Source organism: Penaeus monodon, chromosome 39, assembly GCF_015228065.2.
Source record: "Penaeus monodon isolate SGIC_2016 chromosome 39, NSTDA_Pmon_1, whole genome shotgun sequence".
Taxonomy (NCBI): domain Eukaryota; kingdom Metazoa; phylum Arthropoda; class Malacostraca; order Decapoda; family Penaeidae; genus Penaeus; species Penaeus monodon.
The window spans coordinates 6,173,487-6,190,986 of NC_051424.1; the positions used below are offsets into that span (position 1 = coordinate 6,173,487).

The window sequence follows — 17,500 nt, forward strand, 5'->3', positions numbered from 1 at the left end:
TGGTCTCTCATTCTCTTTAAATAAACTTTACTACAGGACCTATAGTGTGTTTAATCTCAGTAAATAAAAAGCCGGAGTCCTCTGATTCACTACTTTTTTTCTAAACATCTGATATGTAATGCATATCTTTATATATATATATATATATATATATATATATATATATATATATATATATATATATATATATATATATATATATATATATATATATATATAACTAAAGAATTACATGCAATGTTTTCTTATTTTTTTATGAAATTTACTCCTTCGTCACCACTTCACTTTTTTTTTCTCAAGCGATTTCGCATATGGGACTTATTACTCATAGTCGTAGTGGTGGTTATTCATGACTTGCGACTTTCACCTGTAAGGCACCCATTAGTTCTACACTGAGATATACAATGCTGAATGTTAGATCCTTCTGAAATTCTAGATTTATTTCATATAAATCTTATAATGGGAGATGAGCATGAACATTCATTTTACAAATATATCTTGCGAAAATACTAATAAGGAACATGCGTAAATTTATGAGTGCTGGTTTTAAAATCCGCTATAATATATTGAATAAACACAATGTGCATTTTGCATTATTGATAACCAAATCGACAAAAAAATAACATAAAAAGTCGACAAAGGCAACATTGTAGTCAACTCACGAGTAACAATTATATTCTCCTGCAAAGCTTATAAATTCCTTGGCCAGTTGTAGACTTTGTTTATGAGGCATTTTCAGTTCACTCGATTAGTCAACAAGCCTTCTTTGATTCTCATTTTCTGTTTCTGTATCTGTATTTATCTCTTCTTCTTTTTATTTATCTTTATCTGTCTGTCTTTCGCTCCTTTTCTCGCTGTCATTCTCTCTTACTCCCTCATTTGCAATTTCTTTCACTCTCACTCTCTCAATCTTTCTCTCTCGTGTGTATGATTCGCCCTACATCCCTAGTATACACTAACACACACACACACACAGATATATATATATATATATATATATATATATATATATATATATATATATATATATATATATATATATATATATGTATGTGTGTGTATGTGTCGTGATCAGATCTGCAGTCGGGCTGGCATGCACGAGCAATTACAGATAGACAATAATTAGAAACGAAAACAAGACAAGAGAACTACACAAAGCGCGAGAGCCAGGGGACAGACGAAGACACCTGCGCAAGACGACACGTTAAATAAAGGAAACACTTATAAGTTGAAAGAGAAACGCTTTGAATAACCACTTTAGATATTCAAAAAGAAAGCACAAGTAATTGCGCAGAAGGAAAACTAGCGCACTATGTAATACCTAATTGCTGCGAAGGTGAGGATGCGCACCTAGGGGGAAGCCCGCCAGACACACCTGAGACAGAGAGAGGGCAGGCTGGGGTTCGCCAGGACGGCACGCTGTCGCCTTTTGTGTTTTGTTTTAATCTTTTTCGGACCTTGTAACGGACTCCCTGCGACAGTGGATTACAACAGTGACCTGTGATCTGATATGGAAAGGTAAAGCTAATTATATTGGTTCGTGTAATTGTACGCTGTCACTGTCTAGTAAAACACCAGAACTCACTCGTTTATTTCCTTTCCCGGTTTTACTTTGTTTTTAGTCTCAAGCTCAGTAAATAGGAGAGCCCTGCAAGGGAGACCATCGGAAATTAGAAAGAAATTAGGATTCGGCAGTAATGATCCAAACTATGTGCTCTCATAATAAACAACAATGATACATTTTTGTAAGAGCTGATTTAGTTTTATGTAAATGTGCAAGGTGATTTATATAAATCTACATGAGTACACGTACGCCTACACGTAACTACGTTCGCGCATGCTCACGCACACGCGAACTAGCCCTTACGTAGTTACCCTTGTTCACACTCACACGCTCACACGCTCACACGCTCACACACTCACACACTCATACACTCATACACACACTCACACACGCACACGCGCACACGCACACACGCACGCACATCGTTTTTTTGTTTGTTTGTTTGATTCCCTCAATTATTAGATTCCCTTTTCGGCCAATTGCCTTGACCTAAGTCGGACCACAGTGCTACCACAACTGAAAGAAATTATGCAGTAATAGTGAAACATGTGAAAGTTGGCGGATGAGCCCGTAGAGTTTTAATAATTTAATTCTACCAAAGATGATAATTCATAACTGAGCTAACCGCGACATATGTATGTGCGTGTATAGAGGTATGCATATATACCGCTATCTATCTAGAAGTCTACTTCTCCCTCCCCTCATATATGTGTGTGTGTGTGTATACGTGCGTGCGTGCGTGCGTGCGTGCGTGTGTGAGTGTTATATATTTATTTCCATATATATAAAAACATCAAATATATATGTCTATATACATAGATAAATGTATATATACATAGATATATGTGTATATAAATAAATTTATATATATATAAAGTATACCCATATACAATATATAAATGCAATATATAATCTATATATACAATATATAATTAAATACATATATGTATACATATATGTATTGCTTCTGCAACTTTTCTTTTAACATGTATATATAAGGCAAAGGAATCTATAAAAATAAATAAATAAATAAATAAATGAAAGACATAAGACGAAATCTTAAAATTGTATATATATTTCACAAAGGATGATTAAAAAGAACTTCCTGTTTCCTGATTATCCGGTGCTGATACTGAGAAGACCTTGAGTTACCAGATCTCTCAATACATAAAACTCTCTTCATTTCATACCATCTTCAGACTAAGGACTTCGACTGAACGAAGTGAGATGTGCAAGATGATATACTTTGTCATTATTATGTACATTACTTCATTACCTCAGGAGTTCATGTCAAAGAACAGGTCGATGTATGTCACGCACAGTGACATCTGAATTCAATTTTATCGGGAAGTGTGACGTAACTAACTCTCGTCTCAAAGGACCGGATGATCCTGGTTTCTCGTTAGTCACGGAGACGCAGCGTGTGTCACAGGCCCTTACATTGGGCTTCTTGCCATTTGCTTGTTCGTCCCTATCTGCGAGTTCTGAATCAGTGGAGCCCAGCTATTTCCAGCAGAAAAGTTCCTTGTCGAAGGAGCTACAAGGTTATCAAGGCGCGAAGACGAGGCAGCGCGGTTGCTGCGATGGCCGGGTGGCGGAGGCTGGTCGTGGCGGCGCTCCTGCAGCTGCTCTTTTCACGCGCCCTTCCTGCAGACAGCAGTAAGATGTACATTTATCACACAAGTTGCCTTACGAGATCAAATTTAATCAATTCTAAAGCAAATACGACTTGAAATCATAATATATATATATATATATATATATATATATATATATATATATATATATATATATATATATATATATATATATTTTTTTTTTTTTTTTTTTTTTTTTTTTTTTTTTTTTTTTTTCTTTCTTTCTTTCTTTTTTATTTTTTTTTTTACATTGTTATAAATTCGGGATGATACATTTATGAAAAAAATGCTTTGTGAGATCAAATTCAGTCAATTCTAAAGCTAATACGATACTATGTCTAAATTATTATTTTTCTAGATTGCTTTCAAAATGGGGACCTATCACAAGGAAGTGGATATTTCAACTGTTCAAAGCCACGTCTGAACTTCAATGACACTAGAAGTAACCTCACAATGGACCTTCGCAACAAAAACAATAATACTGTATTCAGTCTGTCACTCACCAGAACACCCGATGCCTTCCACCTCATTACTCTCAAAGGAAATGAATCAATCAGCAGCACACAATTTCCTCTTCCTGACTCTTCAAATGAACTGCGTCTAAATATCAACCGCTCAAGTGTGCACGCAAAGACTCGGGGAACATGGCGGAAGCTGGACATTCCGGAGACAGAAGACATCTTCTCCTTGTACTTCCGAAGTCACCCTCCCAACCCTGTTTTCTGCATCACGTGCCGTAGGTGTTTTTTCCACCACCTATTTACAGTTTGGCAGTTCTTTTCGTGCATTATATATGTGGTCTCACTGTTTAGATAAGCTATATTAGTAAATCATTTTTATTTTTTCTAATTTCTGTTCAATAATTTGGTTTCTTTTCTCTATGAAATTATAAATCAAGTTGCTCAATTTTGAAGCATTCAACTGGATTCAGTTTCTTAATCATATCGGAATTCACAGACGGAGGACACATCTGGGAAAACAACAAAGCCTTTGAGCGAGACACCTCTCAGAGCACTGAACAGGGTGTCGTTCAATCCACTCAGAGCACTGAACAGGGCGTCGTTCAATCCACTCAGAGCACTGAACAGGGCGTCGTTCAATCCACTCAGAGCACTGAACAAGGCGTCGTTCAATCCACTCAGAGCACTGAACAAGGCGTCGTTCAATCCACTCAGAGCACTGAACAGGGCGTCGTTCAATCCACTCAGAGTAAACCAGGTCTGCTGCCGAAATACGTTTATTCTTATATAGAGTGCTGCATTAGATAATGTTTTGGGGTAGTTTCTATACCTATTCTACATTCATATAGTTCTCTTAATCTTAATCTGTTTTCTTGACATATATACTGAAGTGGTCACAAAATATCTTCATATTATCCATCTACAGCTTAATATGGTTTAATAGAAATAATTGAGTCTACTGTTCACGTCAAGGTATATCCCATGGGTCCTCAAAAGTTATAATCACTTAATCGTGTTATCATTTAGTACCAACTACACGGACACTGTAAATTCTTTAACATGATTTGACTAAGAAACATTTCACACCCCTATCTTTAGTGCACTGAACACTGATAAAGATATGCTAGATATGCTCTTACATGTGCTTACTCTCACAGAAACATTGTGGCCGCTGTGCTTCATTCTTCTGCCAATATTGGGCCTCCTACTGTACAAACGAAAGTACCTATGTGGAGAGATGCAGCTGCCGTGTCAGGTCCTCAGGACCTGTTGCCACAAGACTAACGGAGCCACGACGGAAAGTGAGCAAGAAATGCCTGGACTTCTTCACCAAGCTCGGAGAGAAGAAAGTGAAACGGTGCATGTTAAGGGCGAATTTGAAACGGGTCAGGCCGAAAGGGAGGAAGGTGAAACAGAAAATGACATGTACATTTCTGCTGATGCTGTTCAACGATGTGAAGACGAAGAATACGAAGCAGTGAATGACATTTACGTTTCTGCTGATGTTCACCATTTCGGAAACGAGGAATATGAAACACTGAACGATATATATATCAGCTAATGATTGTTAGTATGGCAGTTGGGTTAAACATAATAATACTGATAACCACAAGCCTGGTGCCAGATTGACTGTGAGGGAGGATGAAGATACATGAAAACTATATGTATGTGTCTGCTAGTGTTGTTCAACAATAGGCAAGTGTCAGATACGAAATGCTGGATGACATGCACATTTCTGCTTATGTTCACAGGTTCAGAAGCGAAGGATATGAATCAGAAAACACACACATAGAGATTGGCAGATATAGATATAGATTTAGATATAAGACGGTATAAAAAAGCAATGATCTGATTTGCGCTTTCACTACAGTGATTTCAAACACGCACACACACGAACACACACACATTATATATATATCTAAATATGTATATATATATATATATATATATATATATATATATATATATATATATATATATATATATATATATATATATGTGTGTGTGTGTGTGTGTGTGTGTGTGTGTGTGTGTATAAGTATGCCTGCATGTATATATAGGTATGGATATATATATATATATATATATATATATATATATATATATATATAATATATATATATATATATATATATATTCAGATGTACATATATATGAAGATATATATGTACATCTCTATATAATATGTAAATATACATTGTATCTAAAATATTTACACATACATTTGTTATTTCTATACACATATCTGTGTATACTGTATATATATGCATGTTTACTGTTTGTTTATGTATATATATGAATATGTAATATGTACATATATATAGTGTTGTCAAAATTAACAATAAGCATGAGACTGAACAAATTTTCTCTTACTTTTACTTTTATATTGAAAACATTTGAATTCTGTCCGCATTATTCTTGCAATAAAGGACGCAAGGACTAAAAGTTTTACAATAAGTATCTTCCTTTACCAGTGAACACATAAGAAAAAATGTACAGAGAGAGAGAGAAATTGCTTAAAGAAATTGTGACACAAATCAGTTACTAACACATTTTTCTCAAGATAAAATCCTTTTTTTATTATTATTATTATTCCTTAGTAGGGGATTTTGTGATTCATCGAATGTAACCCACAATTTCTTCAAGACTTGATATCCACCCTCCTTAGAACCACCCAGCTAGTTGCACAAGTTGAAACAAGCAGACACGTACTTTCTCGTTCAGTTGCTCGAATGTGGATGCGCCTCCTCATAGAAACGCCAAGACTCTATGATCAGGTTTCAGTGTAAGATAAAGGTCATTCAGAGGAATCGAAACGAATTGATAGATGATGTAGTCAGCTCAGAGTTAAAATCTTCTAGCGGAAAAAAACGAACCCTACGGGAAATCCCACCGTGTTCTCCAAAAAAGACAGTGTCCCCTCTGCTACACCTAAGCAGTATGCCCTTGCAATTATAAATGAACATCTTGAAACTCTGTCCAATGCATATGAATGCTACACTGAAGGGTCCTTGCAGTCTGGGAGCAGAGCAGGATGCGCTTTTGTTGTATATAAAAACAATATTTAGCAGCACCAGGATTGTAGGAAGGTTCATGACTGGGCTAGCACTAGCAAAATGAGTTGGCAGGAATACTCATGGCCACCGAATTTCTAATGAATCAAGGCTCAGGGGTAATTTTTTGCGATTCACAGAGTGCTCTTCAGGCTCTGAACACTCTAGACAAATAGTATCACATGACCACATATCAAATGTAGCAATGCCTCTCCATGCCCAAGCTGTACGCCGGCGTGGCAGATAAGTAGATAAAGGACTGTGTAATTGTTCCTTTCCTGTAACTGATATAGTTCTTATAACAATGTTATAGCCTAAAATTTAAATGTAATACTATTGTATTATGTTATGACCATGCTCCAAGTGTACCACCGCTTTCCCACGCCTGTGCAGTTAGCCAGGGTGGTAAATAAAGGACTTAACTTAACTCTTGGCATTTCATAGGTTTATTTATTTTTGGATAGCAAAGAGGTCCGCTTTTGTTCAAGGAAATCGAATAAGTGTAAATAATAATAATAAACACATTCAGCAAGATATCAAAGCAGCATGAGCGATAATCTTAATTATAATAAAAATGTTGAACAAGCTACAAACGCAGCATGAACACTGCCATGTGATTGTTTTTCACTGCATCAGCATAGCACAATATGAATGTATAAAAGTTCTCATAACCAATTCAGATTTCTGGCCCATTTTATAAGTCGAGAGCAACATTGCAGAAATATGCTCTGTGTGTGTGTGCGTGTGCGTGTGCGTGTGTGTGTGTGCATGCATGCATGTGTGTGTGTGTGTGCATGCATGTATGTGCGTGTGTGCATGCGTGTATATGTGTTTGTGCATGTGTGTATGCGTGCGTTTGTGTACGCGTGTATATGTGCGTGTGTGCATGTAAACGAGAGTAACCATGTAAAAGCTCGTGAGGTGTGTGTGTGTGATCGAGAATGGTTGTAGTTGATGTACGCCTGGGTCTGTCCAGCTGAGTATTTATAGAAATAAATAGAAACAGATTTCATCATGTGCATCTGATTCAACTCATAGATTTATGGCAGGTATATCACGCGTTGTCTGAGGCATCTGTGTTTGTTCTTTGTATATGCTTTGTAGTCATGAGTGCTCTTTGTCAGAGGACTTCCGTCAAATTAAAAGTAAATAAAATATTATGATAAAGTAAAAATATATCTAATGTAATTCTCTTTGTCTTTTCATATCACAAGTCACTGGTGTAATCCGCTGACACAGCCACTACAAATATCAGGGAATAAAATACACAAGAAAAAAACACAAATGGTGAACGCGGTATATCCTTGGGAACCCTATCTCCGTCGCGGCATTAGATTTCTATTTAAAAGATAAATAAATGATAAACGTTTTCTCTGCGCACCTTTTTGTGCATCGTTCTTAAGTGTTAAAAATACTTTTTTTTTCGTTTCGTTTCGTTGTATGAAAGCTGTTGAGTTTAGCGTGATGTTCCGCGCAGGTGTTTCGCGTGTACCTGGTTCTTGTGCCTCATACGGTGCTGTTGCTTTGCTTCGTCATTTTTAATCAATTGCCTGCAGTTTCTCTGGTGTTTGTATGTCTAATAAGCATTGTATATTTTTTTCAGTTTACATTTGTCATTACAAAATAGTATTTATTTATTTATTTATTTACTATTCATGTTGGTTAGTAGAGGCAGAACAACTGCCTCCTTGAAAGCTTGCAGGTGTGTTTTACCTTTCAATATGCTCACGAATTGAACATAAACAAAACTATAAAAGTCTTTTAATTTATAGTTCCAAATCTGCGAATAAAGAAATGTTAGGCACAGGCTTTCTCACACACACACAAAAAAAAGAAAAAAAGTAGAATTTTACAAATAAATGAATGAAACAAAGTAAAAGGGATAGAATGCTTTCCTCCCCTGTGTTTCAAAGCCTTTATAGCCCCGAGGCAAATTCTTCCTGTTATTCTTTTGCCATTTCATATTTGTGAGGGTGGAAAGGTAAAGATAGGACAAAGGGAGATAGATTGTGTTACAGAGCCGAAAAAAAAAAATATATATATACATGCTATCCATGACATATGACAGTCCCTTCGTTATGCCCCCGCTCGCGCGCATGTGTGTGTGTGTGTGTGTGAGAGAGAGAAAAAATGTCCGGACATTTCTTGCATTTCACTTTCCGTCGTGGCCTCGTTAATCTTTCGGTGACAGGTCCTGAGGGCCTCCCACAGCAAGGCCATCTTTCTACTATGGAAATCAATGCTTGTGCAGTAGAAGGCCGAATACTGGCACCAGGATGAAGCACAACCATGACAATATTCCTGCAATAAGACGGCCTCTACTACGTATTTTCTTGTCTCTATCAATACACAATGCATTAAAGGCATGAGGTGTGGCAAATTATTTGATGTCAAACTTTAACATGACACAATTCTCTTCATTAGATAAATGTTTACGATCCGTCTTAGTATACACTCATTACTGGCCATTTGTATATATAACATATACATGGCATATTCGTTGTCTTATTCACACACACAGATACACACATATATACATACACACACACATATATATGTGTATGTGTGTGAATAATGTGTGTGTATGTGATGAACAAAATCTGGCTTTAAAATTCTTTATGAACTTTCCAAAATACAATATAAAACAAATGAAAAATATAACGTATAAGGGGTCATCCATAATTATCAATATTTTCAAAAGAGTACTCCCAAAGAGTACTTTGAAAATGTTGATCCTCGGGCATAGATGAAGCAACCAGTCCTCAACTACGTTGTGCAGGGTGGGCCGATAAAAATGTCCCTTGATTACAGCTGGGAACCAGGTTGTGAGCTGGAACCATGTGAGGACATTTTACTCAACCAGCTAGGAGAATTCACACTTGACAAGCAACAATGTACCTAAAACAGTTATTTCCAATAAAAATGCCATGATTTGATAGTCAATATGAAAAACATACGGCTGAAGAATTCTGTGTCTTGACAACTGGCCATCATTATTCCTTAACAGATTAATGGGCCCCACAGCTATTGTGGTTTATCGAACTCCAATTTGACATACATGTACATCAATGATAGATTTCAGTCTGTAGTCCTTAAAATACTATGAGAACTATTGCAATTTCTCAATTTAATTTGAAAAAAAAATATATATTTTCCTCTGACCAGCGTGGAAAAGATCATTGGTCCATTTATTCGTCCAGGTCCAGGTGTCGGGAAAGACCGAATCCCACACTCACAAACCACCAATGTTATTCCCAACAGAATACTGATGTACTATAAAAAGCACAGATTTCTTTGAATAAACGAAAAGTTGTAACTGAAAAGAATAGTTTTTCTTAATTCTGACACAGGGTCTTCCATGCCAAGAACTTTTCAAAAGTTTTCAGCTCAAGTTCCTAATCGTCAATAGCCGCCATTGCTGTTACTGAATGTGGCGTTGTGTGCATAGCGGCGGAAAATGTAATTATGTCTGATTATTTTATGTTACCTATTATTCTTATTAAGGAGTTGTGCCCAGGCTCCTTCTTTTTAATATTTTTTTAAAATTTTATTTCGTATTCGTATGTGTCACAAGTACAGTTTTGAAAATGGCATCAGAGAAAACGAGGGCTGTGTAAAGGAAAACGGGGCAGCCTTGTGTTTGGAAACCTTCAATGGTTTTAATAGCTCAGTTTTATGTCATTTTAGTTCTTTTTCGTTCTTTTAGTCCTAAACTTTTATTTTTAGTTACAATATTTATCCCTGGTCCAATACAAAAATACTCATCATGACCTCTGTGATTTTCGTTTATTATTCGTGTTTACACACTGATGGCTCTACAAATGCCTTTTCGCTAATGAGTTAATCACTAGCCATACCTCTCACTTGTTTAACCTTTTACTTGATTTTTGGACAGATTTTGTATTAATTCTTTATTGCAATTAGTATTACTAGTAACATAATCACCATAACGTCAGTATTAATGATAATGATAATGACATCAGTAGCAATAGAAACCCCTTATTCGAGAACTCACAGACAGAGGAAATCAGGCAAGGTTCCATAAGTCTACTAATTGGCTCTTTGATGGCTGAGTACTTTGTTCAAAATTTACAAAGCAGAACTACAGTGGACTGTGCATGTACCCGGCAACGCTGGGTTAACTTGGGTATGAATTCAGTGAATAATGACGAAGATTCGCATTGAAATGCTATAATATATTTCTCTTATAATCTTGAAGTTCTATTTTGTTGTAAAAAGGAAGTGCTCGAAAAATGAGGCCACAATGGTTTCTCGCAAAAAAGAGAAAAAAAAAGAAAAAAAGAAAAAGAAGATTGTATTTGTTGTCAATCGTTTGAACAGCTTACACCCTAGAGTGGGTACACACACCCAACCAGAACGTCGTAACGTAATATTGTGGGCGGGACGTCGTAACGTCACTGCTTATCCCCCGAACTAGCACATGGTACGTGTCGAGATCCGCTTCTGATGAATCAATTGTCGGTTTTTGCGCGTCGTATCAAAGGGTGTTACAGGGTGAGGGTACCCAGTGTGTGTTCGACGCGTATCAGCTGGCTACTCCCGCTGCACCGCTGTTGTAGCGAATGCAACCCTGCAGTAAGCGGGAAGTGACCCTGAGGGAGTCAACTACCACAATGCTTATTGTTTCTGTTTGGGCTTTTCGTGTCGGAACGGGCCGAGCGGTAAGAACCCTCCGAAGGCACCCAGTTAGGTGCTAGCAATTTCATGCTTTTAAAATCTGACGACATTTTGATGAGGTTTTTGTAGTGGCCAGAAACTTGTTGGAGCTTCATGTCTGCCAATAATTTCCGTCCACTGTTATCTATACTCGTCCACTGTTATCTATACTCGTCTGTAGTATACCACCATCTTTCCTTTACTTTTTCCTCTCCACAGAAAAATAATGTATATTATTACAGCTGCGACAGGTATATTTGCCATTGTCAGTACAACCTCTACAACGGACTCACAATATCATACTTTGCTACGAGTATTTCCGTCGGGCAACACGGCCTTGTTGCGATATGGTGTTATGTTCGCCTCATTACGACATTTGATGCAGGAGAACCAATCAGTTAGATCAGAATTAAATTCAGAGTTTAAATTTTTCTAATGCATGCAGTCTGTCTCACGTGATACAGACGGGGAATTAGTATATAAATCGCATGCTACTAAGTATATATGGTATATTAGCATATCTTTATCATTAACGTCATTTTAATAGTTTATCTATAATTGTTTGTTCGTCTCTATCACACACACACACACACATATATATATATCTTTTTTACGACAAATATCCTGTTTATGCTGCTTCATTTTGAAACACTGAACAGGATTATAATAACTTCAATATCTACAGACAGGCGAGACAGCTGGCACCAAGACAGTCATGGAGCCAGACACCACTCGGGCCACGGAACAGACAAACGAGACAAACTTGCCGTAAACACAAAGTACTTCTTTACTACCTTCTCCTTGTAAGGAAAAGAAAGGAAGGAAGAACGGAAGGAAGCAAGACAAGGGAGCCGGGACAAAATCGCGTATTTTCTTATCCTTCCCTTTCACTTACTTACAAACCATTCCACTTGAGTCTTCCGTAACTTTGCTTCCTATCAACTGTAGTTTTCCTTCGTTAATTTTGTTTGCACATAGATGGCTCCATAAGTACTAAGGAGCTAATTACTAGGCCTACGTGACTTCACCTGATTTACCTTTTCCTGGAGTTTTGGCAGATGTTATCATTATTATTATTGTTATCATTATTGATATCATGATAATGATGTTATTAACCCACGTACGCTTTTCAAAAAAGTAAAAAATGTCGATTATTTTCTGCTATTGAATTTCCCGGTCAGACATAATTACATTTTCCGCCGCTATGCACACAACGCCACATTCAGTAACAGCAATGGCGGCTATTGACGATTAGGAACTTGAGCTGAAAACTTTTGAAAAGTTCTTGGCATGGAACGCCCTGTGTCAGAATTAAGAAAAACTATTCTTTTCAGTTACAACTTTTCGTTTATTCAAAGAAATCTGTGCTTTTTATAGTACATCAGTATTCTGTTGGGAATAACCTTGGTGGTTTGTGAGTGTGGGATTCGGTCTTTCCCGACACCTGGACCTGGACGAATAAATGGACCAATGATCTTTTCCACGCTTGGCAGAGGAAAATATAATTTTTTTTCAAATTAAATTGAGAAATTGCAATAGTTCTCATAGTATTTTAAGGACTACAGACTGAAATCTATCATTGACGTACATGTATGTCAAATTGGGCCCCACAATAGCTGTGGGGCCCATTAATCTGTTAAGGAATAATGATGGCCAGTTGTCAAGACACAGAATTCTTCAGCCGTATGTTTTTCATATTGACTATCAAATCATGGCATTTTTATTGGAAATAACTGTTTTAGGTACATTGTTGCTTGTCAAGTGTGAATTCTCCTAGCTGGTTGAGTAAAATGTCCTCACATGGTTCCAGCTCACAACCTGGTTCGCAGCTGTAATCAAGGGACATTTTTATCGGCCCACCCTGCACAACGTGGTTGAGGACTGGTTGCTTCATCTATGCCCGAGGATCAACATTTTCAAAGTACTCTTTGGGAGTACTCTTTTGAAAATATTGATAATTATGGATGACCCCTTATACGTTATATTTTTCATTTGTTTTATATTGTATTTTGGAAAGTTCATAAAGAATTTTAAAGCCAGATTTTGTTCATCACATACACACACACATTATTAACACACATACACATATATATGTGTGTGTATGTATATATGTGTGTATGTGTGTGTATCTGTGTGTGTGAATAAAACAACGAATATGCCATGTATATGTTATATATACAAATGGCCAGTAATGAGTGTATACTAAGACGGATCGTAAACATTTATCTAATGAAGAGAATTGTGTCATGTTAAAGTTTGACATCAAATAATTTGCCACACCTCATGCCTTTAATGCATTGTGTATTGATAGAGACAAGAAAATACGTAGTAGAGGCCGTCTTATTGCAGGAATATTGTCATGGTTGTGCTTCATCCTGGTGCCAGTATTCGGCCTTCTACTGCACAAGCATTGATTTCCATAGTAGAAAGATGGCCTTGCTGTGGGAGGCCCTCAGGACCTGTCACCGAAAGATTAACGAGGCCACGACGGAAAGTGAAATGCAAGAAATGTCCGGACATTTTCTCACACACACACACACATGCGCGCGCGCGGGGGCATAACGAAGGGACTGTCATATGTCATGGATAGCATGTATATATATATATTTTTTTTCGGCTCTGTAACACAATCTATCTCCCTTTGTCCTATCTTTACCTTTCCACCCTCACAAATATGAAAAGGCAAAAGAATAACAGGAAGAATTTGCCTCGGGGCTATAAAGGCTTTGAAACACAGGGGAGGAAAGCATTCTATCCCTTTTACTTTGTTTCATTCATTTATTTATTTGTAAAATTCTACTTTTTTTCTTTTTTTTTTGTGTGTGTGAGAAAGCCTGTGCCTAACATTTCTTTATTCGCAGATTTGGAACTATAAATTAAAAGACTTTTATAGTTTTGTTTATGTTCAATTCGTGAGCATATTGAAAGGTAAAACACACCTGCAAGCTTTCAAGGAGGCAGTTGTTCTGCCTCTGCTAACCAACATGAATAGTAAATAAATAAATAAATACCTACTATTTTGTAATGACAAATGTAAACTGGAAAAAATATACAATGCTTATTAAACATACAAACACCAGAGAAACTGCAGGCAAATGATTAAAAATGACGAAGCAAAGCAACAGCACCGTATGAGGCACAAGAACCAGGTACACGCGAAACACCTGCGCGGGACATCACGCTAAACTCAACAGCTTTCATACAACGAAACGAAACGAAAAAAAAGTATTTTTAACACTTAAGAACGATGCACAAAAAGGTGCGCAGAGAAAACGTTTATCATTTATTTATCTTTTAAATAGAAATCTAATGCCGCGACGGAGATAGGGTTCCCAAGGATATACCGCGTTCACCATTTGTGTTTTTTTCTTGTGTATTTTATTCCCTGATATTTGTAGTGGCTGTGTCAGCGGATTACACCAGTGACTTGTGATATGAAAAGACAAAGAGAATTATATTAGATATATTTTTACTTTATTATAATATTTTATTTACTTTTAATTTGACGGAAGTCCTCTGACAAAGAGCACTCATGACTACAAAGCATATACAAAGAACAAACACAGATGCCTCAGACAACGCGTGATATACCTGCCATAAATCTATGAGTTGAATCAGATGCACATGATGAAATCTGTTTCTGTTTATTTCTATAAATACTCAGCTGGACAGACCCAGCCGTACATCAACTACAACCATTCTTGATCACACACACACACCTCACGAGCTTTTACATGGTTACTCTCGTTTACATGCACACACGCACATATACACGCGTACACAAACGCACGCATACACACATGCACAAACACATATACACGCATGCACACACGCACATACATGCATGCACACACACACACATGCATGCATGCACACACACACACACACACACACACACACACACACACACACACACACACACACACACACACACACACACACACACACACACACACACACACACGCACACGCACACACACACAGAGCAAATTTCTGCAATGTTGCTCTCGACCTATAAAATGGGCCAGAAATTTGAATTGGTTATGAGAACTTTTATACATTCATATTGTGCTATGCTGATGCAGTGAAAAACAATCACATGGCAGTGTTCATGCTGCGTTTGTAGCTTGTTCAACATTTTTATTATAATTAAGATTATCGCTCATGCTGCTTTGATATCTTGCTGAATGTGTTTATTATTATCATTTACACTTATTCGATTTCCTTGAACAAAAGCGGACCACTTTTCTATCCAAAAATAAATAAACCTATGAAATGCCAAGAGTCCTTAAGTCCTTTATTTACCACCCTGGCTAACTGCACAGGCGTGGGAAAGCGGTGGTACACTTGGTGCATGGTCATAACATAATACAATGGTATTACATTTAAATTTTAGGCTATAACATTGTTATAAGAACTATATCAGTTACAGGAAAGGAACAATTACACAGTCCTTTATCCACTTATCTGCCACGCCGGCGTACAGCTTGGGCATGGAGAGGCATTGCTACATTTGATATGTGGTCATGTGATACTATTTGTCTAGAGTGTTCAGAGCCTGAAGAGCACTCTGTGAATCGCAGAAAATTACCCCCGAGCTTGATTCATTAAAAATTCGGTGGCCATGAGTATTCCTGCCAACTCACTTTGCGTAGTGCTAGCCCAGTCATGAACCTTCCTACAATCCTGGTGCTGCTAAATATTGTTTTTATATACAACAAAAGCGCATCCTGCTCTGCTCCCAGACTGCAAGGACCCTTCAGTGTAGCATTCATATGCATTGGACAGAGTTTCAAGATGCTCATTTATAATTGCAAGGGCATACTGCTTAGGTGTAGCAGAGGAGACACTGTCTTTTTTGGAGAACACGGTGGGATTTCCCGCAGGATTCGTTTTTTTTCGCTAGAAGATTTTAACTCTGAGCTGACTACGACATTATCTACTAATTCGTATCGGTTCTTCTGAATGACCTTTATCTTACGCTAAAACCTGATCATAGAGTCTTTCTATGAAGAGACGCATCCATATTCGAGCAACTAAACGAGAAAGTCTGCTTGTTTCAACCTGTGCAACTAGCTGGGTGGTTCCAAGGAGGGTGGATATCAAGTCTAACAGCCACATGCTTTAAGAAATTGTGGGTTACATTCGGTAAATCACAAAATCCTTAACTAAGGAAAAATAATAATAATAATTAGTGTCACAATTTCTTTAAGCATACGACCGTAAGAACCGACTACGTCTCTCTCGAAGGTACTTACTGTACTTTTAGTCCTTGCGTCCTTTATTGCAAGAATAATGTGGACATAATTCAAATGTTTTCAATATAAAAGTAAAAGTAAGAGAAAATTTGTTCAGTCTCATGCTTATAGTTAATTTTGACAACTATGTATATATGTATATATTACATATTCATATATATACATAAATAAACAGTAAAGCATGTATATATGCAATATGCACAGATATATGTATAGAAATAAACAAATGTATCTGTAAATATTTTAGATACAAGTGTATATGTATATATATATGTATATATAGATGTACATATATATCTTCATATATATGTACATCTGAATATATATATATATATATATATATATATATATATATATATATATATATATATATATATATATTCATACCTATGTATACATACAGGCATACTTATACACACACACACACACACACACATATATATACATATATGGATATATATATATATATGTGTGTGTGTGTGTTCGTGTTTGAAATCACTGCAGTGAAAGCGCAAATCAGATCATTACTTTTTTATACCGTCTTATATCTAAATCTATATCTATATCTGCCAATCTCTATGTGTGTGTTTTCTGATTCATATCCTTCGCTTCTGAACCTGTGAACATAAGCAGAAATGTGCATGTCATCCAGCATTTCGTATCTGACACTTGCCTATTGTTGAACAACACTAGCAGACACATACATATAGTTTTCATGTATCTTCATCCTCCCTCACAGTCAATCTGGCACCAGGCTTGTGGTTATCAGTATTATTATGCTTAACACCAACTGCCATACTAACAATCATTAGCTGATATATATATCGTTCAGTGTTTCATATTCCTCGTT

The 17,500-nt window shown here is 36.8% G+C and overlaps 1 protein-coding gene and 1 pseudogene across 1 annotated transcript; one reads left to right on the forward strand and one right to left on the reverse strand.

The window, feature by feature from the left end:
- The first annotated feature begins 2,729 nt into the window (after positions 1–2,729).
- Positions 2,730–5,587, forward strand: LOC119597385. The gene is made up of 4 exons (XM_037946940.1): positions 2,730–3,223; positions 3,560–3,937; positions 4,159–4,419; positions 4,820–5,587. The coding sequence occupies exons 1-4, from the start codon at positions 3,148–3,150 to the stop codon at positions 5,221–5,223; spliced, it is 1,119 nt and encodes a 372-aa protein (XP_037802868.1). The 5' UTR covers positions 2,730–3,147; the 3' UTR covers positions 5,224–5,587.
- Positions 5,588–17,140: 11,553 nt separating this feature from the next.
- Positions 17,141–17,500, reverse strand: part of LOC119597235 — a 2,389-nt pseudogene continuing 2,029 nt past the window's right edge.

Coding starts and splice junctions, on each gene's coding strand:
- LOC119597385 (XM_037946940.1), top strand. CDS start 3,148: ATGGCCGGGTGGCGGAGGCTGGTCGTGGCGGCGCTCCTGCAGCTGCTC. Junction 3,224..3,559: donor CGCCCTTCCTGCAGACAGCA/GTAAGATGTACA, acceptor TTATTTTTCTAG/ATTGCTTTCAAAATGGGGAC. Junction 4,420..4,819: donor ATCCACTCAGAGTAAACCAG/GTCTGCTGCCGA, acceptor TTACTCTCACAG/AAACATTGTGGCCGCTGTGC.